This window comes from Pagrus pagrus (genome assembly GCF_965226575.1).
Source record: "Pagrus pagrus genome assembly, chromosome: 6".
NCBI lineage: Eukaryota > Metazoa > Chordata > Actinopteri > Spariformes > Sparidae > Pagrus > Pagrus pagrus.
The window spans coordinates 26,731,747-26,755,103 of record NC_140190.1 but is presented as its reverse complement, the minus strand read 5'-3'; the positions used below and the strand labels follow the sequence as shown (position 1 = coordinate 26,755,103).

Sequence of the window (23,357 nt, the reverse complement as noted above, 5' to 3'; positions counted from 1 at the left end):
TGACTTCACTGTTAGAGGAATGAACCAATTCATATAAGACGCACACTATCTGGGTAAATTATACAAGAAAAAAGGCTAATGATTATCATCATTACCGATTATATTTATGATCTGATCAATCATTCACACTATAAAATGATGGAAAAAGGTAACATCTTCTGATGTCTTCTTTTATCCGACCAACAATAAAAAAAATTATAATAATAGCAATTTGACTGTTGACAAACAATAAAATGCTTTATGAAACATTTTTAAGCAGTTGTTTATTGTAAAGTTTAAACTGACCTTTGCATTTGCAAAGTAAATGGCTTATAAATCATTTAATTGTTTGTTAACAATCAAATAACTATCAACTAAAGTTAAATGTATTCAAAATGTTCTATTTTTTAATGATGCTTCTTAGAAAACATTACCAAAAATAACAAAACAGTCACAGAAACCTCTCAAACTGTTCAAATAAATCAACAGACTTTTTAGCACTAATGAGAGAAGTATTTTAAAAACAAGCCAAGTCTGTGAATTATTTCGAACTGACTAATGCTCATTCTTTCCCATGTCACCCATTTATTTCTGTGCCTGGGCTGGTTGCTCTTTTCCTACAAAAACACACAAATAAGAACTACGACTGCTTCGTGGCAGAACAGCTGAATAATTTACCTAAAGGAATACGAGATGTGCTACAGAACGACGCTCGAGAGAAAGTGGCACGGTTGGCATTGGATGAAGTTCAATATTTCATTCTTAAAGACACATTTTCCTGCTAAAACTGAAACAGGATCCAGAATCTCTTGTTCGAGCCAAATAATTATGTCACCCTGGAGAGAACAATGTGCATGATGCAACCATGGCAACACTGTCACTGAGACCGGAGGGGGGACAGAGCGATGCTCCCATATGAATCTGTACTCGCAGTGAGGAAAAAAAATCGTATTAAACCAGTTAAATGAACAAAGCGAATGTGATAAATTTATCCTCTGACAGACCAGTTTGGAACAGCTTCATGCAGCCTGTGTGAACCTACAGTACAGTACGTGCCGTGACGAAGAGGATAACGTTTCTGTCTGTTCCTCCTCCCTCTCTCCTCTCCTCTCCTCTCCGCTTCTCCTAAATCCTGAAAAGGTTCCCTTACACGGATTTGTTGGTTTTAGCAAAATGCTGCAAAATTGCATTAAAGGTGTGTAGTTTCTTTTTTAAACAGGGTAATGCTTCAAGTCATACTCCAAAATCCAAAATTTAACATTAATTCACTCCCTGTAGGCTTGAAGGGTGGCTGTGAAACGTTTGCAACTTTGGTCAGCTTAAATGCAAGCTACAAAGGATTTATGTCTTCTCATAAAACTGCTGAAGGGGGATTGCAACTACAGCTGTTTTCATTATCAAATACTTTGCCTAAAATTTTCTTGATTAGTCAAGTAAATGTTCTTAAAAGGCCGACAATATTGAAAAACGACTGTCAAAATGTCACAGAGCTCGCAAGATGATGCCTTAAAATATCTTGTTTTGTCCAGCCACAAATCTAAAACCCAATAATATTCCGTTTATGACAGAGAAAGACAGAAAATCTTTACATTGGAAAAGCCTGAGCGATGTAATGTTGGATACTTTTGCTGAAGAAACAACATACAGATGCAATATGTGAGAATCGGCCATCTCTCAATTCACACTCCAAAGACAGAGGGGGGAGAAATATGCTGCTTCCCGTAGCTGCTGTTAGCCAGCTAGCTCAGTTAGCCGTGCAGTAAGCAGTCCAGACTGGGAGCTCAGAGTGGTTTTATTAGAAAGACAGGCTGAGGTGGCTCTTTAGCATGCTAACTTCAGTAGACAATACATAAACATCTTTGACACAATGTCAAAACTATTATTTCTTCATATTCTGTTGGGTTAGGGGATCGGGTGGTTTAAGTTAATTTTTTAAACCAATCTTTTCATCAAACTAGCAGCAGATTAATATTCTGTGTTAATCAACATACTATTATGCAGCATATACTTCTGCACGGTCCATCCATAAACTCAGTATGTGCCAAAGAAATCTGCATTTTGTGAAAATATCCAAATGCACTGCTTCCCTGTTGAGCTGTCACCCTCTTTGAAGCTCCAAAGCTCTTCTGGAAAGAGTCATATCTTAGCAAAAATATCTCTATGAAGTGGCTATATAAAGATACGCTCTGATAAAGACTGAATTCAGCTGGACTCTTCACCACTTCCTTCGGCATCATCTGTGACATCACCGAAACCGACAACACCAATATATCACCATTGCAGCTACTGCTACCGCCGTCATCATCCTCGATAATATCACAATTCATCCCCATCATCATAACACACACTGCAGATGTACTGGTATCTCTGTGCCCCTTCCCTCACTGGGTCTCTTTCCCTTGGCCCATCACCATGACGATGGGAGCCGGTTCCATGGATACAGTCACTAGGCAACCAGCAGCATCAGCATCAGCAGCAGGAACAGCAGTGTCCTGTCAGAGCAAACGTTACAGTGGAGCAGCAGAGAGAGAGAGACTGAGCCAGCCTTCGTCCTCGAGCTGCATGCAAGTTTGCTCTTTGACGACAGAACATTACTGCATTTATCGTGTCTCGGATCTGAGGCATCTCAACACTCAACAATACACTCAACAGTAAAGATGCTCACTGAAATCTAGACTGGAATAAAAAGGACACTAGTGAGGAGGACATCTATAGTTAGACTAAAATGAGTACAGTTTGTGGCTACAATGGAAACAGATAATAACGGACTGGATGAAGACTGATGTGTGAAGAAATTCACATATCTATCTACATTCTGTCTTTCATAAAAGGGGACAACCAAAGACACAAAAATGAAGCACCAACCTGATAGTACAACAATACATAATACTGAAATTCTCAGTTAGGGCTGTAATGAACTATCGCTTTCATTACTGAGTAATCCATCCAGCATGACCTCTTTAAAATCACATGTTTCATCCATTCAGTCCAAAACCCAAAGATATATCCAGTTAACTATCCCCCCAGAAAATGGTAAAAAGCAGCACATTCTTACATTTGGGGAGCTGGAGACTGTCTCTTTAACAACTAGACTGGCAGTTAGTAGACACATACCACCACCAAGGCCAAACAGTCTCCTTTCATTCAATCAAGCTTAATCCAACCTCAAACTCAATAGCCCTGCGTAACTCTAATCTTTTAATCAGCTATAACTGCTTAATGTTAATGACAGTAAAAAAGTAATTCCTGGATCCGTCCCTTTATCCCGATCCACACCAAAAGTTAATGGGGTCTATTCTGGGCTGAGACACATCCTCCATCCAAGTTTTGTGGAAATCCGTTGAGTAGTTTTTGTGTAATCCTGCTGAAAGACCAGCCAACAAACAAACAAACAGACACGGGTGAAAACATAACCTCCTTGGCGATAGTAAGTGATCAGTTATCAAAATGGTTGCCGATTAACTACCGATTGACTGGTCGATTAATGGACTCACCTAAAAGCTAAGTCTTCCTAAGGAGACTACAAGTACCTTGTAGACTACAAGAGACTAGAAGAACAGAGACTACAAGTACCTTGTATTCTCGCAATTGGTCCAAGTGGAGTTGATTTAAACTACTTTAGAAAGTCTTGGGCTGAATTTTATAGATATTTGTATCAAAAGTTAAGTCATAAGAAACTTTAAAGTATGCTCCAGGAAAGAGAATCTGTCAAGAAAGAATAAGGCACCGCCACTGCACTACAATTATAAAAAAGTCAATTTTGAAAATAGTCATAACAAATTGATTAAAAGAAAAGGTTGAAACTGTCCTACATTCCTCCAATACTGGCACATTTTCCCACCATTTTTTATAAGGAAATAAAACTATAAGAACTCAATTTATGACAGAAATGTCTTCGTAAGAGGGATAATTTAAATCTACAGATGTCAAATGCATGTAATAGAGTTAAAAGTACAATATTTCCAACTGAAATGCAGTCCAGTAGAAATATAAAGTAGCATAAAATGAAAACACCTAAATAAAATATCTGAAAATGTTCTAAAATAAAGTACTTGGGTAAACTGGTTACATTGCCACTGGAACAAACCTGCCAGCAATCAATTAAGAGTCTCCAAAAAGTAACTAGCTGCCATGTCTGTAAGCCAACAGAAGGACAAAGACATGATGTGTACCAAGGAAGAGAAATGAGGCAGATCACTCTACACGTCTGGAGAATTACATGCGGTCTATTCTGTATAAACACAGACTGCAGACTGGGCTGATGTGCCCCATGATGCCAAAGAAAGAGACCGATACTGAAAACACATAAAGGCCTGTTCATAAAATGATACAAAATAAGGCTATTAGCAATGACCGCAAAGCCCCGCTGAAAAGAAAATGTATTAATAGAAGCCATCTCAGAGGCAACACACAGACAGAGAAGCTTTGAAATATGTTGCATTGAAGATTGTAATTAAATATTCCCTTTGATTAGATGAAGCCCCTTTATGCATGTTGCTTTAGTGCCCCTGCTGCAAGTCAGAAAGACACTCAGTATGTGTGCTGTTTGGTCAAAAGACTGGACCAAAAAAAAAAAAAAGAAAAGAAAAATTCACAGCATATAACTAGAAAAATTTTGATCCAGACAATAAAACTGGTTAACCTTGTGCAGGTGTGTAACAGCAGCAATAAAGCATTTAGCCGGATGGTTAACAAGCCTTTGTCATTACAAGCGTGACTGATATGGCTAAGTTACGGGCGAGATAGGCTAATAAGCAACAATACCTCAGGCTGCTGGATTTAACAGGTGTGTGCATGTGTGTGTGTGTGTGTGATAATGTCTCAGCTATGTGAAAGCTATCATGGCAAAACGGCTGGGGGTTACATGTCAAGACAGGAGGGTATATGACACTGCATCATATATCATTCTCACACACACACACACACAGCACACACACCTCTCCTCTCTCACACACACTCTCTCTCTTCCTGCAGTCATGGCTTTTTCATTAGCTCATCACAGGCCCGTGAATGACAGTGAAGGAACCGATGTGATAGAAAAGGAAAGAAAAAGACAAAATCATACTCAGCACAGAGCCAGGTGTTGTTGCTAAACAGCAACATCAATGAAAATATGAAATAATGCTGCTAAATTTATCACATGACACAAGCCTCATTAAATATGTATGGTCATGGGAAGATCATGAGATACCTTAGAATAAAAACTGAGGCGTCTAATGCACATTTTTGGATATTGCATACATTTTCCCCCTGTGCAATGATAATCAGAGTGTGAACAGCACTGATGCTGCTGCTCTTTAAAGGGTGCACTCATGATCACAGGACGCATGACAAACACTGCAGCAGGTATGTGTCAGTCCGTGCAGCCTTACGTTGTAGAGTAGAGTAGTTATCCATCTGGCAGGCTGCTGGTGAAGGATCCGGTCTTGTAAGAAAAAAAAATCACTCTGGTGGCCCCTGTGGACACCGCAGCAGCACCGGGTAGGATCAGTCTACCGGGACGAACCGAGCCGGTGTGAAACCAGGACAGGTACCCGCGCTACCAGCCGCATCCTTAGCACCCGCGGGGCCAGAGAGCGGCGGAGATGCGCACGTCGACCCGGGTGAGAGTGAGACTCATTTCAGGATCATTCGGTGAGGTTTTAAATCCAAGTCACACTCACACGCTGCACCGCTTTGAGTCAGAGCTCCTCGGATGCTTTCTTTACTAGATGCCTCGCTCCGCCTCCATGTTTAAGAAATAAGAAATTAAAACAAGCAGAGATGCGGGCACATGCGGGAGGATAGAGAGGTCAGTGTGCGGTTATTAAAACCGCACCGAATTAACGGATCCGTGACCGAGTCTGAGAGCGGTGCCCCTCTTCTTCCTCTTCTTCTTCCTCTTCTCCGTAACCGTGAACCCCGCTGCAGGGAAAACACATTGAGCAGGAGCGTCTCCTCCCATCTATCCCCCGTAGAGAGAGGAGGGAGGGAGGGGAGGGAGGGAGAGATGGATGAAGATGGAACGAGGACGCCAGAGTATGCGCGTGCGCAGGAAAGTGCGCGTCTGTGTGTTGTAAGCCTAATTGTGCACGAGTGTGTGGTGTGTGTGTGTGTGTGTGAGAGAGAGAGAGAGAGAGAGAAAGAGAGAGAGTGAGGGAGAAAGAATGAAAGTCGTCTTTTTATCTTATCATCGTGTCAACACACACACACGCACGCACACGCACGCGTGTCCCTGAGACTGTTGCCATGCTGCCTCTCTCTTCTCCTGTGAGAGAAAATGTTTCTTCTGCGGACAGAAATAGCCCAATGTTGCTAAAACGTGATTTTAAATGAGAAGGGTTTGTGTGTGTGTGTTTGTCAGGGTGTTGGATGTTTTATTACACTATTGTGTTACTCTAAAAATATCCACATACTGTACATACAACTGGTACTTTAGTAGATGATTAACCTGCTGATTGATTTCATTTGGTCTATTGTAGGGCTGGACGATACATCCATATTATATTGTTATTGTAATATTGTAGTATCATATATAATCTTAGATTTTGGATATCACAGTGAATTTCTCCCACACGGGATCAACAAGGTACATCTTATCTTATCCTATCTCATCTTATCTTATCTTATATCGTGATATGGCTAAAGCGTTGCTGGCTTTAAAGTCTGCAGTACAGTAAACTCATTTTCTGAACTCACTAGACTGATCTACTTCTTCTGATACTTGCCTTTACCCACTTATGCCGTTTTTCCATCACATCTGCCAGCCTGGCTCTACTCGGTTTGACTCGGCGCAGCAGCCATTTGCATTCCCACCACAGCTGTGCTACCTGCTTGAAGGTGTGTCTTAATCCAATGACGTGCTTGTCCCGTGCTTGTACTCTCGAAGAATCACCGCTAACAAAGTGGCTCCGCTAATTCAGTTACAAACACGCTGAATTTCTCGTAACTTCTTCACAACAAACGGCCGCCGTTATTAAGTCATTTGAAAGCTTTTATCCTGAAGCAGCATTACAGGAAACGCTGCGTTCTCACCAGCAGTAACTCAACATGAATCCCGAAACAGCTGGAAGTGAACACGGTGAAACAGTAAAACACGACACAAAGTAAGAACAGGACGAGAGAAACTAAAGACATTCAGTTAGAAGCTACAAAAGTACTGAGAGCTGAACACACACACTTTTAAAAACATCTTTCTCTCACGTTTCCTGCACAGACATGAGATAAATATTGATTTTAGGGGGAGGCGGATGTCGCGAGACGTCACAGCAGCTCGCTTGGATGTGGGCTCAGGTTGGCCCCACTACGGAGCACGTCCATCGCCGGCGCAGCTGGATCACCGACATCAGCAACAAGCAACTATCCCCTCTGCCAAAGACTCAAACTTTCTGGCCTTATGCCCGAGATAAATGTGTCCCTTCTCCTCTTGACCTACACTTAAGTTTCAAACATAAATCTGAATCTGACAGTTGAAACTATTCCATCTATCAAAAATGATGATCACTGTGTCATTGAAGCCTGAGCTCATTATTTAAATTCACAGGACTGCTGCTGATAGCGACGACTGACTCACAGTAAACTTGTAAATTCTCGTCGTCCTTCACATTACTGCTACGCATCGAATGATTTCACTCGTCTGTCGGAAATGTAATGTTTCTTGAGAGTGTATGATGGAGGTGCAGAGGCTTTAAGTGTAACATGAACAATTGTTGAGAAATCGTAGACTTTGTGATGGAGGTGACCTGCAGAGGACCCCTGTTAGTTTTGTGATGGACACCATGACGCCAGTTACATTCTATTTGTTTCTTTTAATATCAGTTAAAGTAATAAATCCACAAAACAAACAGTTGGCAGTTGTTCAATCTTGGCAACTAATTATGAGCTGGTTGGCAATAAATTATTAACTCAACTTTCTCTGAAATGTGAAACCCTTTTATAATAGTTGATTGGGGCAGTTCATGTCCTCAACTCAAAGGTCTGATCTGGTTTGTAAATTGTTGCCTGAGGTATTTTATCCCTGCTTATCATTTCAGATTTCCTCATTACATTCGGTGGCAACAACATTTTACATTTTCTAGTCATGGTGATATCTACAGTGCAGTTAAAAATGGAAAGGATAATGGTTATGACATTGACTGTATCAATAAACCTGTATTCTTTATCATGGCCACTGGTTTCAAAAAGAAATACAATTGTATGTAAGCTTATAAAATAATGACTCTACTGCTCACTTGATTTATTATCTCTACAGTTTCTGAATAGGTTTATGGTCTCAGTCACTAGTTCCATGTCTTGTTCATTACAGCATGATGTTCATTTTGTAAATTATGGTCCCACTGAGAGTAAAATAGACAATCTATTATAGTCATCTTGTGATACCACGGCGTCTCCTCAGGTTCTCTGTCAGATCCAGTCAGCATAGAGGCAAAGGGATGCGTATCCTCCTCAGCACAACCATCTCCTCCAACATGATACAACCATAATGCTAATGCGGGCAAGTGTGGGCAAGTATTTAGCATGAACCATTCTTAGCTAATTTGCCATGCCTGTTCCTGGATGGGCCTTAGAAAATAGTCAACAATAAAATGTATACAAGTCAGCACAAAACACAAACAAAAGTATGTTACAGTTACCATTCAACTCAATGACAAGCACAAGATTATTCCTGACTACATGGCTGTTGCTTCTCTGCAAACCGTTTCATCTTGATCTTGATCCATTTGAAGTTCTCAAGGTTAAACCCTGAGATGCAGAATTGTCCAGTAGGGATGTAGTTATTAGAAGCAGGCCTTTGACAGGTCCAACTCCAGGGCAATCAGAATACATGTGTTTGAGGAAAGTGTCTGCCCCTCCCTTTTAACCACTGCTGAGGAGTCCTTGAGCTCAACAGAGACAAAAACGTGCTTCAGTGGACCTGCTCAGAGGCTAACAGACAGCTTTCAGGTACAAACTGTGTGAGTGCGGAGCAATACGTTCCCGCAAAAGAGAATTTACCCAAACAAAGGTCAAAAACCGAAAATAAAATAACTTGAAATAATCGGGTAAAATCCTCTATTTCATGATGTGATCAAATTAAGTAGATCTCTGATGTTAGGAAAGCTCACGTGCCAGCAGTGTTGTCATTCAGGTATGTCGGTCTCAATGTGATAAAACGCTAACAGAACTTCTGAAGTGCAGAGTCACTCATGGTGGTTTGTTTTAAATTCTCATAATCTAAATCTAGACAATGTAGACAATAATTGATACTACAGGACGACCAGGTGTGGACCAGACATGTAGGAGCTCAAAACAACAGCAGATGGCTTAAAACTGGAGCAGTTACATTAGCAAATGGATACAAGTTTCTGAAATATAAGATATTATATATATATGACATATAACTCCCCTTAAGGTTGTGTGGACAAGTGGATAAAACACTGACCCCCGACACTTGAAAGCAAAATATAACCTTCAGCTTTATTTCACTCTACTCAACTCTACTCTAACAAATGACATAGTATCCTTATGCCGTATGTGCCAGTTGCCAGTGCCAGGATGAAGCTCTAGTTAAACCCAGATGGCAGCACTGGGACTCTCCAAGATTGACTGAGTTTAACAACAGTCTGTGAGAAAACAGGAAGCTGGCCAGCCAGTCGCTCTGTCACTCATCAAGTCATCTCTCTTTTTCTGTCTCTCTGGGTGGGTTAATGTGAAAAATTGCTCACTTCCACATGACGAAAGCCTCAATGGCAGTTACTTAGGAGTGACTAAGGAATGACTCAGGAAAGACTTTATAATTAATTAATCACGAATCAATTACTTATTAGTTAATCATTAGTTACCCCTTTTTTGCATCTTCAAGAGAAGTGAAGCATGATGCTGAGTAGTGACCAAATAGACTCTTGAGCGGCAGGTTCAAAGAAGGTTGACGTGAGGTCCACATGTGAATATTAATATATAAGGACTGTGGTGTGAATATAGTGATCAAAATAATGTAGAGAAACCTGCTGTTCAGTAGCTAATCGTCAAGTAATGAGGGACTACTCAGTAGTATGTTTCACTTTACTTGAAGGTTCCGTAAAAGAGTAACTAATGATTAAGTAATTAGAAATTAAAGCGTCTGGTAACTACTCAGCATTATGTTTCACAATTCAATTGAACGGGCATAAAAAGAGTAACTTATCATGAAATAATGAGTTATTCATGAGTCATCACTAGTTTGTGTCGCTGAGCAGTTGGCTCAGAAAGTGGCCAGTATGTCCATTCACAGATGCATATTAACTAATTATCATCATCTTCCATTCTGTTCTCTAGTAACTCATCATTATCTACGATATAGTCCTTAAATCAAAGTTATTCAGGAATCATGATGATTTATTAATTATGAAGTCATTCTGAATTGACTACTGACATTTTTGTGTATCTTATTATAAAGTGTTATCCAAAGACCAATAGTATTGGTAACTTATTGGCATGACAGCAACTAGAACGACAGAACGGGGACACAACCATCAAGGCTGGAAGTTGGTACGGGTTTAAATAAAGCTATTGGGGAAACGATGGATGCTTAAGGGTCCTCCACACACATAAAAAGGTGATAAAACGTCATTTCAAGTTTTCACTTAAAGGGATGTGACTACCCTTAGGCTGACTTTGAAAGAGTTCTACAGCTGGGACCGTGTTCGTCGCCTGGCCAGAGGGGCCTCGGGCTTTTATAGTTGTATTGAAGAAGTTTTGTTTGTAAAACAAGATGTCATACGATAAAGTGGTCTACTTTTAGAAAGTCTGTCGCGTGGGTTATCTCTGGGTACTCCAGCTTCCTCCCACAATCCAAAGAAATGCAAAAAAAAAAGTTAGGTTTCTCAAAATTGTCCGTAGGTGTGAGTGTGAAAGCTTGTTTGTCCCTATATGTCAGCCCTGTGGTGACATTCGCCCAATGTCAGCTGGGATCAGCTCCAGCTACCCACCTCCCCCCACCCCCTCCGTGACCCTGAAAAGGATAAGCGGTTTCAGATGATGGATGAAAGGATGGTAGGTAGTATCCTAAGGTTTTTGTGCAAATGGATGTATGGTGGTTTAGTCAGAAAGTCTGTATATCCTGGAAAGATGTGAGCTGTTATTGACTTATTTTGTAAGTAGTTTTTTGGATTAAAATGTCAAGACATCCCAACAGACAACAGTTGCTTTTTTAAATCATGTTTTTCTACATGCAGCTGCTCCCTCTAGCACTTGCCCTCTGTTTGATTACAGTGATGTTTTACATTACCGGCGTTTTATAGAAGCTGTGAGCCACAAGTGGAAAGGCTTTACAGTGATTTAAAATCAATACGAGGAGGGCTTTACTGAGCTTCACGTTGTGTCTGTTTATGACTGACTGCTGCATGTGGGTTTTCTCTTCAGGTTCAATAGTCCCAAATGTTATATAAAAAAGTTATTGATTAGAAATATTTTTGCAGCATTTTTATTTATCGATCGATCTAGACTGTCAAACACCAGTATGCGCAATTAGTTGCTCAGTCCAACTTTTTCAAGCTGTGAAGGAGAAGTTTAAAACTGTACAAGCATCATTTTCTTATTCCTGTATAAGAAGCAGTAACTAATACAAGATAGAAAGTTCAAACTCCATTAAGTGCAAACATCTTTGGCACACAAGGACAACTTCAAACAAGAAGCTACAAGCCCAGACAAGACAATTTGACTGTAACTTGAACAAATGTTTTCAGATTTTCCTTTAAGTGGAAAAAGACATCTTTCCTCCACTAGCCTTTCCAAGTGGTATTAAGTCGCAAAGAATAAAACATTAGTTCATTCATTAATTTATTCTGTAATGAAGATGTGAAAGCTGATAGAAATGGTGCCAGACTGCCAACCTGACTGGACAAAATGACACATCTAAAGGGAGTTTTATAGGAAACCAATCTAGACACAGATGGTGTCATTATTCTATCATTATATTCTGCAATCAACATTCACTTCAAAATGATGAAGTTAAAGCAAAAAAACTTGTCTACTGCCAGTTTATAATGTAAATACTGCAAGATGAATAAGGCTCTTGAGAGACTTGTCAAGTAACTCAGATGTGAAGTCATCAAATTTAAATACAATAAATGAGAACAAGCACATTTACACTCAGTGTAACACTTCTGAAGCCCAAACTCAGTTCATGAGAGCCAGGTTTTGCCTACTGGTCCTATTTCAAGCAGCTCGGATTCAGCTGATTTTGCCCACAGGTCCTATTTTGGGCAGCTTTGGTTTACAGAGCCAAGCATGGATCTGCCATAAAACATAGGTCACACTGCTGTATATTTAGAGAGCTCACCTATTTTGGGTAGCAAATTGCAGCTCCTGCTCAACACCTCATACCTATTCTGTGAGTGTGAGCTGGAAATACGACAATGATGCTCATAACATCACAATAGCAGGATTCCAAACTCTGCAGATATTGTACAGCAATGGCCACAGAGATGTCAATCAAACCGTCCAAACTCTATCTTTGTGAGGACAAGTTTGAATTGTATACCTCAAGAGTGAAGACATTTTTCAAAGGTGAGTACATTTTGTCCAGTTCTCACTACTTCAAAGGGCTCTTTGAGGGTTTAGACCTGGTTTTAGGCTCAGGGTTGTGTTTGTGCATGTAGCTGTGATAGTTATAGTTCGGGTTAGAGGCAACAATGCCTCTATAAGGTATACATACATTCAGGGGAGGATGGTTGATGACAGAATTGTATCATTACAGCAGCCTGAGAGAGGAGTATCTTCAACACACACGGGCGCGCGCGCGCGCGCACACACACACACACACACACACACACACACACACACACACACACACACACACACAATTGCTTCCTAAAGAGAAAATATGAGTATGAGACGGTCCCCTGCAGGTAGCAGGATGTCATGCAGCGAACTGACAGCCTGGTGCAGAACCAACAGAAAGTGTTGTGTCGTTAAATCACTGAAGCCTCAATAGTTGCTTCCTGTTAAGATGTTCACTAAGTTAATGTTTCCAGGCAACAAATACAATTCTAGTCAGTGAGGAACTAAGCTGAGTTCACTTGCCAACTACATTTAGATACAGTAAAACAACAGAACAGCTCTTAAATGATCAATAGCTTTCAAAGAGATAACTATAATCAAGGCCACTTGGGTCAAGTTCCAGCAATGAACCTGTGAAAAGGTCTATGTGTTTTTTAAACATGAGTTTAAACGGTGACAGAGTATCGTACATCCCTACACTAAGTATATGCCAAAAGGCAGAACATTTCATCAAAGTTTGGATGCACTTTATTCTGCTCTCAGCAGTTAGTTTCAGTTGAGCCTTCTGTTGCTGTAGCAACCACACTGACACTATTACATTATGTGTGACCACACAAATATAAACAGGTATATTTTCACTCAAATAAGAACAGCTGGTCCACCTTAAGTGTGACTGGGTCTCCATGGCTAACCCCCCTTCACTTTAACCAATAGGTTGCAATCAAGATATGACTTGGCTTCACTCTTGAGGGATTGTAGGGTTTTTTCACCGACTGACAACCAAAACTGGACACACGCTGCACTATTGCATTCATCTCTATAACGTTACTGTAAACCTCACACCCACCATCACACATGCTCTCTTGTTCGTTCGTTGTCTTTTGACAGCACACTCGCTAATGTTACGCACACAACCTCAGTTATTCCTGAAAGGAATTTGCTAGTTGTATAAGACATTTTAGTTTAATGTACATCCTATTGCAAGGTCACTTGTAAGCACACCTGGTAACCTTGTATCGATACTGCAGAAAATATTCAGAGAACATCACTTACTAACACAACGTTTTATGTTACTGTAAGCTAATTTTCTGGAAGGCTAACTCTTCGCTTTTATGCTTGTGGACTGATGGTTGGAACTGTTGGTAGTTATACAGCAGTAAAAAAAATTGAACTGAATTGATAATTAAGACAGGAGCAAAGGAGGACGTCAGGTGACACTGTTGTAGAGCGACAAAGTCAACATAGAGAGGAGGTCATGGAGGTCTTTGGACCTTAACATGGCAGACAAATGTATCTTTCCCATTTCCATCTGAGCGTTAACAGCATGTTTTAGGTAGATAAATGCTTATATCTCCCAAATGTCAACCAAACTTCTGTTCATGTGTTTCCAATGTGTGTCTTCCTTGTTCAGATAAATTACATTGACTCATAACGATTGGTTCCAGGATCACAAAGCATTTTCTATTTTTTTGCCTGTTTTAATTTTCTTGATTCTATTTTGTAAGTGGACACAGCACAGCAAAACTCACTGTTCTCACTGTGTAGAAGTAAAACTAACGTGATGGATCCATTCCAGACAGAATCATGCTAAACCCCACAATACCGTACACGAGAGGAAAAAATACATTCACACAGTCCTCACAAATGCACACATGGACCGCAAGATGTTGCATATAGATGAACGATTCATTGAGGTTTCTATAATTCATGGGTCTATGAATAAGTGATATGAGATCATAAAGTGATTCATGGAGACACTAACTCAACTGCAATCACAGTAGTGAGGAACAGTGACACACACACACACACACACACACACACACACACACACACACTGAGGGAACACAGGCTTTCCCTGTTTAATAATCTCTGAGTGTGTTTCCTGAACACCTGAAAAAAAGGAGAAATTCATCCACAGAACGGATCTCTTGTAAATGATCAATTAATGTCTGTCACTTATATTTGGTTAATTGAATTCCTTCTGTCTCCAAATAATTTCCTGACTCCTCTGACTTCTTTTAAACCTGTGAGGCAGAAAGCATGAACACCAGCAATAAACGACCTTGGAAACAGCAGGTAAGTAAGTCATAAATGACACTGAAAGATAAGACCATGGCACTGGAAATCTAAAAACCACAAGCAACCACAATATTACCCACATAACGGGAGAGCATCTAAAAAATTGTTGGTTAACATCTTCAGCAACCTCTCAGGAAGTAATTACAGTGCCAAAATGATAATATTGGGCAAATAAATACTCAGATTATGACAAAAAAATACATGAACTGACAACTTCACATTGTTTGCTTGTTTGTGGAGTCATCAGTGGCTGTGAGCCCCTCAGCGGCTGTTTACTTTGCTTACGCCTCAAGCAGCAGCATTAAGTGCAATAGCATCAGCTTCATCGACATGCACTTAACTGCTTTAGGAGCCAACATATTAACATTTTTCCCCAAGACTTCTTTCATTTGTCAGAAGTTTTGAGGAATGATGTCACCAAAACTGTCTGAAAAGTCCCAAAATGTAGCAAACATATTAAAACAGTGGTCTGTTGTGGCCGAGATCATCCCATTGCAGGCTTAAGAAATGTTTAAATCATAATCTAGAGACATTTATTCTCATCTAAAATGGTTGCATATACAGTCAGCAGTATATCTTCAGTGCCTATTATCTGACTCCTGTGCCTCAGCAAGTCTGAAGCCACGATGATCTGCTGTAATAATACAACAATAATTGAGTAGAGTAGAAGAGAGAAGACAGAGCAGAGCAGAACAGTAGGCAGCCTTGTCCCACCGTCTTCTTCCTGCCAATATGAAATATCCATGGTTGCTATGGAAACACAGTTTCATGAATCACTGTGTTTTATTTTCTTTTTCTGGGGCCAAAAGCTGCAGTTTTATAAAGCTGTCTTGTGCACAGTGCCCATTACTGTCTGTGTTGTAAGCCTTAAGATCTGTTAGGTATTAGGTGTGGGAAGAGACCAAGTTTTAGTCTGCTCCCACTGAGATGACTAATTGGCTGGCTAGTTGGTTGGCTGGCTGACCAGCAGGCTGAACGACTGACTGAGTGACTGACTGACAATGGAGAGACACGCTGAGGGAAGACGGGAAATACAGTACAGGGGGATTACATGTTAGTTAGGAGCTGGTATTTGTTATCTCATGTAGGACGCCAATTGACTTGAAATCATTGAAGACCGCCGGTTGACTGGACTGGTTATATGTCAAGAAAGACAATAATCCTCATACTGGGACATCTAGCATGAGTGCCCGAAAGCCCCTGACGTCTGTTCAGATTTGGACTTGTTTGTTATTTACTCTCTGAAAAGCCACGTCTCTTTAATGTCCTCTCACTCTGCCCCCCTCTCTCTGAATCTGAGCGTACATTCAGCTCCTATACTGCATTATGCCTTATATGGCATTTTGTGAATGGGTGTTGCTAGGTAACTGGAGTGCAGTAAAGCGTAGCGACTTGGTTCTTGTATTTAAGATGATTAAGGATTAAGACAACAGTTTTAAGCACTGTAGATACTGAACTAACTGGATGAATTGTGTGCATAGAGAGGCTGTGCAATTTCTCTTTTTATTTTAAACACACAAATATACCAGTATATAACAGTTTTCTACATTTGTGAAAAGCATTTTTTTTATACTGCACCAGAGTATGCGTTTCAACTTTGCAAGATGGTCTATTAAACACTTTGGTCCAGAGAAAGACATTTTGACAACTACTGGCAAGATTTGCTGCATCCAAATGACCTGATGACCAGGCTTAACCCTCATGAAGGGGTCAGTTTCCACTGTGACAAAACTAAAGATGCGATTGGGCAGTCCTTGTAGAAATGAGTCAGGAAATTCAACAGTTCCCACCTGGGAGATGTACAATAAAACACCTCTTCATTGTAAAGTATGATGTTAGCCAGGGAGTAGCAGTTAGCAGGGGAAGTGTTGCAGCTAATCTTAACCGCTAAATTCTACCAGATCCGTGTTCGGTCCATCTCCGCTCCACCACGGCAGCGGAGCTGATAGGTCTCACTCTAGTCTATGTGTGTACTTTCACCGGCTCCGCTGCGTCGCGTATCTACTCCATTGCAGACATGTCCACATAATATCAATTCGCTACACTAAACCAATACTGTTATTTAACTTCCAGTGTATGGCTTTCAATTTTGGGTCAGACCCTTTGGAAACGTACCAGACATCAATGGAAACCAACTCCAGACCACTGTTCTGAGGTTGAGACACTTCACACCACTTTCCCTGCTGCGCACTAGTTTAACAGAAGATTTCAATTCACCCGATGCATCAAACTTTCTGTGAAAATGGCCTTGAGGTACTGACAAACTCTCCAGTCTGAAGAGTTAGTCCTGAGCCTCTCACCAAGGAGCCTTCATGCTACAAAAAAGTAGCTGAAAAACATTTTGCAAATGCAAATGCACGATCAGATATCACTGTACATCATAATTAATTTTGCTCCAGAACAATCATTGCAACTGACCAATAACGCTTTTGTTATGTTACAGATTCGCCACCCAGGGATGGGTGAGAGTCCTGTACGTAAAGTACTTAGCCAAGTAACAGCTTGCTCCAAAGGTGTCTTGACACAATATTCATAACACCAACATGACATTATCAGATAAACCAGTTGCACACACTGAAGGATGTGACACTACAGTGTCCACCTCCTCATACTGGATGGTGACAGAGGATGGCAGTTTTAGTCTCACTGAGCTGCAGGTGGGAGCAGTAACTCGCATCTAAATCCAAACTCCTCTTCACTGAACCTCACATGGGTGGCTGTAATTTTAATTCCAGGCTTTTTAACCGGGATCACTTCCAGGAAAATACTTCAATTCAACGATTTTTTATTCTTTAAGCTCAATAGATAGATCTTAACTTTTATTGTATTTACATATTTCTATGAATAGGAGTCATCTTCCATTTTAAAAGCACCACTGCTACACGACCAAAATAAAACTGCATGTCTGAGAATGAAAACAAAAGACATAGTTCGATGATGTCGTGAAATAGCGTGGGAACATGATAAACAACCACTTTTGCTGATGAATATCTATCTGATAGTGAGTCGGGCAGAGATGTTCATGAACAAGGTAATTTTTATAAAATTGTAATCACATGGGGCGCCTCAGTAGCAGTTGGTACAGCATGCGACCCGTGTATGGAGGCCCTGTCCTTGCCGCAGCGGCCCAGGGCTCGAGTCCAACCTGCAACCCCTCGCTGCTTGTCAAATACCGATGCTGTGGGTTGGTAGCCCGGCCCAGCCTACCAACCCACAGCATCAGTATTTGACAAACTGGAAATGAAACTAAATAATCAACTTTCTTTGCACAAAATCTTTCCCAGATTTGTCCTCAAAATATATTTACTAACCGGATGGTTTCCTGTTTAAATCACTTTTCGAGCAGGCATTATTTCCTGTGTGCGTCTCCATGTCATGTTTACTAACTCTCTAGCATGTACTTGTCTTGTTAATCCTGGTCCAACAGCCCTTTACAGTTGTGATAAACAGATGTATGTCGCATCAGGTTAGCTGAGAAAATCAGTCGGCTGTCCACAGCATGGACATGCTCCAGATGAATTACGGTTAGTGACGGATGTGGCAAAAAGGTCATCCTCCTCTATCCTCCTGTTTCTGTCCTCCTTGTCCCGTATCCTCCTCTCTTTCTCATCTTTACTTTACATCATTTCTCCATTTTCTGCTGTTTGCCTGATTTCTGTCGCTTCTGATTTTTGTGCACTCTGCTTTCTTTGAAGTCTCTTTTCATGTCGTCAGCACAAAAGTAAACAGAGATGGACACAACAGAGAGCTGGGTACGCTCTGATGCAAGCTTGCAAGTTGAAATGTATTTGAGGACGGTGGCAGTTGTTATTTTGGTCTGCATTTGAGGATTTAATTGCCCTTTAATCCAAAATAAATCTGTGAAAATGGGAGGCTTGATTGATTCTCCCTACCCTCTTTTATAAATGCCTCCTTCTATCCACCTCTACTTTGCCCTCTCTACATTCACTATTCATCCATGTGCTCTATGTTTAATGTCCACATCAAGTATCACCATTAGCACTCAGGGTGGATGGATAGATGGATGCGTTTCTGGATTTCTCTCTCCTCCTCACACTTTATCTCACACTTTCTGCCTCTCACTTCCATGCCTCCTCTCCCTCTCACTTGCGTCAGCACTTCTGCCTTCTGATGAATATATGAATGAGATTAAAACAGAGAGAGAGAGACACACACACACACACACACACACACACACACACACACACACACACACACGCTCTCTTTCTCTTGCTCCTTCTCCAGCACATAACCCTCCACACCACAAGAGGACATAAACATTTTAGCATTTCCATTTCAGTGCCGTGACTTCTTCAACCTCCTCACTGTTAGACCTTTAAGAATAGACTTCAGTGGAGGGGTGGTCGTTTTGCATTTAAGAAATTTGAAATTGCACGAGTAAAAGTGGAGTAAAAAGCCACCTAGTAAAGAGAGAGCCCTCCTGCCAGGAAACACCCTGTAGTGACTTTGATTGTCTGCCTTGAATCAACCCACAACATCCCCAATAACAAGTGAATAATGCAGCTAACAAGCAGTTTTTACCTCAAGCAAGAATCCATGTTTACAATAGAGGAGGAGTCGGGCTGCATACAGAACACACACACACATAGGGGAGAATGTAGTTGTGTGTATCATGAACCCAAAAGCTATAATTGGCCCTTAACTTCTGGACACAGAGGGATAGATGAAGGATTAGAGATAAAGCTGGAGGGATAGATAGAAGGAACAGATGAAAGCTCCAGGAGAAGCTCAAGGAAGCCAATCTATGTGAAGAAAATAACACAGATGTAGAGATGGAGAGGGAGAAGCTGCAAGGAAGACATGAACTGCAGCTTTCAGCCCAAAGTTTCCCCTTCCTCCTTCTCTCCTTGTCTACATCGCTCTTTTCTTTTCTTTCTTTTTCTTTTTTCGTTTCACTCTTTCTCTCACTTCGCTGTAGGCTCTCTGTTGCTATGGCGACCGTTCCTGCTACCGCTGAGGAAGAGAGGATACCTGAGGAGAGGAAGGGGAAACGGCAGAGGAGCACACGGAGAGATGAAGATGGATAGAGACGACCGTGTTAATATGAGCACAGTGTAGCTCACAGTGGTATTATAATAGTATTTGTTTTCTTGATTGTAGATGAGACAATCGATTCCATACTCTACCCACCTATCTGTCCTTTAAATATAAGGCTACAGCTAGCAGCAGGCTAGCTTAGCTTAGCATAAAACCTGTGGTCAAGAGGAAACAGTTGATGGTTTAATCCGTATGAAAACTGAAGTGTAAAAACAACAAGTTAGTGTTTTACCAGAGGTTGCGTGCCAGATTATTTCTTGGTCGGGAGCAGTAACTTCCTGAAGTGACATCAAGATTTCTTTGCCTACTTCCCAAAATGTTGAACTATAATAATGTAACTACTTCCCTCAATACTTCCATTTACTGGTATACTTTTGGGTCCACACAGTGAAAAAGATAGAGATTGCTTCTGGGCTACATATCCATCACACGTGCATCGAACGGAATAGATACGCCTATATTTGAGTCAATACAGCTGAGCACAGAGGCCACATAACATCTTGCATTTCACTGAGCTATACGTACGTAAACTGCAAGCATATTTTTAAGCTTCACTTCTATTTTATTCCTTTTTATGTGCACAACTACAGTGGGTGTGTTTTGGGCTGACATCACTGCCAAAGCCTGGGTAACCTACACTCAGTACTGTGCCTGAACGCATCCTGTGTAGATGGAGGACTGACGCTTCTCTGCTAACATGCAACTTTTACTACGTTGGCTTTAGACCTAGAAGTGCTATGGTTAAATAATTAACAAGGTCAAAATGAAGGAATGACCTTAGTTTGAAAATGCAAATCTATGTTGATGTGGATGGCCTGACTCCCAACACTACTGTAGATAAAAACACAGGTTTATATTAGATTCAATGGGTGATCAACAGAGCTGCACATTTCATTACCGGTGTCTGTAAATTCCTGTTAATGATGGCATAGTGAACAGAATAAAAAAAAAAACTGCTGACAGTGCTCCTTAAATCTGTGCGTCACATTCCCTCCACCAAACCTGACAGAACTGTTCAGGTGGACTTCACCAATGGCCCCTAATGGACAGGCAAGGTCAGCGGCGAAGGTTTTATGGATGTGGGACTCAAATCTCCCAGAGTGACCTGCAGCAATAAATACTGCGATCAAGAACAGCCTGCAGTAAATGGTGCCACTATCAGCTGGACACGTCTGCAAGAGAACACACTGGCCTATAGGGATGGACAGTCGGGTGAAACAAGTCAGGTGAAACAAGCACAGGGCTTTCACCCAGGAGACCACCGTTCATGTCCAGTGTGAAACCAAAAGTCAATGGCGAGTTCTGTTAACTTACTAATGAAGTTAAGTGACATGTTCTAGTGCCTAAACCCAACCAAACCCAAAGCATACAATGAAAATCCAGTACAACTGTGCACTGCAACAGTCATGTTGTTTTGGAAATGTTGATATATGTAGTTTTTGGAGTCACTGGCAATCTATTCAGTTGTTTTGGTCTGAAGATTTGTTGGAAACTGAGTTGATTATCCTGGTAAAACAAACTAACACTGAAACATGTCTCTTCACTTTGGGCGATTTCCATATTTCAATGTGGTTGCAAGTCTCTGTTTTATCGCTGGTGTTCATAAAACCCTTGAAAATTAATTTGGGCAAACTCCAAAATATCTATGCGGGCCAAATATACTGTTTTACTTTCAAAATGGACTTTCCAAATGGCACATGTTGCCTGTAATATAGCCAAACAGAGAATTGGGCAACAATGGGAGATGGCTCTGTGTCCCCTCTCACACTCTCTCTACCATGTTAATGAACTTCTCTGCACCTCTTTTCTATTTATTTCCCTGGGTGAGTTCTGGTTACTGCTTTTGCAGTCAAAGGAGAAGCCTTTATCAGGATTTTGCTTCTGTCCCTGCAAATGTCTTTCATGCCTCTGTCACTCAACAACAACAATATGTTTCTGAGATAATGCTTCTACTTTAACTAAGCGCATAATCACATTATCTTAATCAGACCTGATAACATTAGCTACGCTTCACCCACGTTCTTTTCTAAATGAAACTGCAACTATAATGTATCAGCTGCATCGAACATGGACATTCAAGACATTATTACATACGAGCACCAACATTTACTAATTAACAATGTAACAATGAAACTAAAATTAGAGGTGAGTTTCGAGTGGTAATTCACACTCTGTGACACAGGTGTGAATCTTCCCCTCACTATTTGATTTGATTACGAGTCAACGATTCTCTGTGCATCATGATGCATCTCATTGTATGGCACTACTGCACATGGCTACTTTTTCATCATTTAATACAAGCAGTGAGATAAATATAAATTCCCTTTTTGTTCAGAAAGTCCTTTAAATATTCAGACTACATCAGTCTACAATATAAATACTGCATATTTTCCATCCGTCTCTCTTAGACCCACCTCAGTACTTAAACATTGAATAAACCCATCTGCAGTGCATTACAATTGTGGTGTAGTCAGCACACACCTCTCAGAGTTTGATGGCAAAGGTGACAGCGCTTCCTTAACTCTTGGCTGATTAGCTGGGCTCAGTGTATTTCTTGTGGCTGCAGACGTTCACTGCGTCACTTGCTGCTGATCTCTGCCTCCCTCTGACACATCTCCGAACATAAGTAACATTAGCCCAATGTTCACCCACAATTCAAAACAAACCGTGACATTGCAATGTAACTTTACAATTTTATTTACCAGCAGGGCCCGAGTCAACAATCAACATAGGCTGACATCTCCTAATTATGCTCTGTCTCTGCATCAATGCAGAATCTTCCACGTCTGTATCGTGAGACATCATATAATGGAGAAATTTCCACTCTACTGTGCGAGCAAAGTTCGAGTTGTACTTTTTGACTTTCGACTGCACCAACTTTGGTTCTTGTGTTGCAAGTGTAAATGGACTTCTGTCTCACATGGTTACATCGACATTTCTGCAGTAAGGGATTTTGGCTGAAGTCATCTTCCTGAAACAATGCCTGGGAAACTGCTGAACAATTTTACACCGAGTTGTATTCTTGCTGTCACAATGGGCTATTCACACACAGCTCACCAAACTTTCACACATTCCAGTTTCTGAAAAATGTTTTTGTTGCATTTTGATGATGCCTGCAATTATGAATCGAGTTGTGACTTTGCAGCTTCTGACAAAACAGTGAAAGGTGCTCAAGCAGCTCCGGGAGAAATCTGTTACCACGACCAATTGGCCGTTAGCTATTCATTATATTGTTCATCCATCCAATCAATCATCAGTGACTAATAAAGCAGTTGTATAGCTCTTGAAGTGAAGTTCTTCCTTTCAGACATATTTACTGGTTCCAGCTGAAGCACATAGTCAGTATTGAATCTTGCTATCAGATCAAGATATTTGGTGTCCCTGCAGCAGATTGAGGGTGATTCACCGATTCGTACACTACAGCTTGATTGGCAACAGACGCTGCATTCAGCAACGCTCCTTGTATCAGGGAAAAACTCTAAATTGCTTTCTTAAGTGGGATTAAGATAGGATTTTCTCATTCG

The 23,357-nt window shown here is 40.8% G+C and overlaps 1 protein-coding gene across 17 annotated transcripts in view; it reads right to left on the bottom strand.

Annotated features, from left to right (window-relative positions):
- Window positions 1-23,357, bottom strand: part of lrrc7 (leucine rich repeat containing 7) — a 130,759-nt gene that overhangs the window by 70,096 nt on the left and 37,306 nt on the right. For 10 of the 17 annotated variants that reach the window (XR_014622756.1, XR_014622757.1, XM_084354937.1 and 7 more), the window contains exon 1: window positions 5,352-5,880. The exons of 3 other annotated variants lie outside the window; for them this stretch is intronic. Coding sequence is in view for 12 of the 14 variants with exons in the window: in XM_084354937.1 (XP_084211063.1) it covers window positions 5,352-5,376 (25 nt within the window). In the remaining 2 variants the exon portion in view is untranslated. Of the gene's footprint in view, window positions 1-5,351; window positions 5,881-23,357 lie in introns of those variants that run through there. 4 more of the 17 variants (XM_084354940.1, XM_084354945.1, XM_084354941.1 and 1 more) reach the window with 1 other exon arrangement.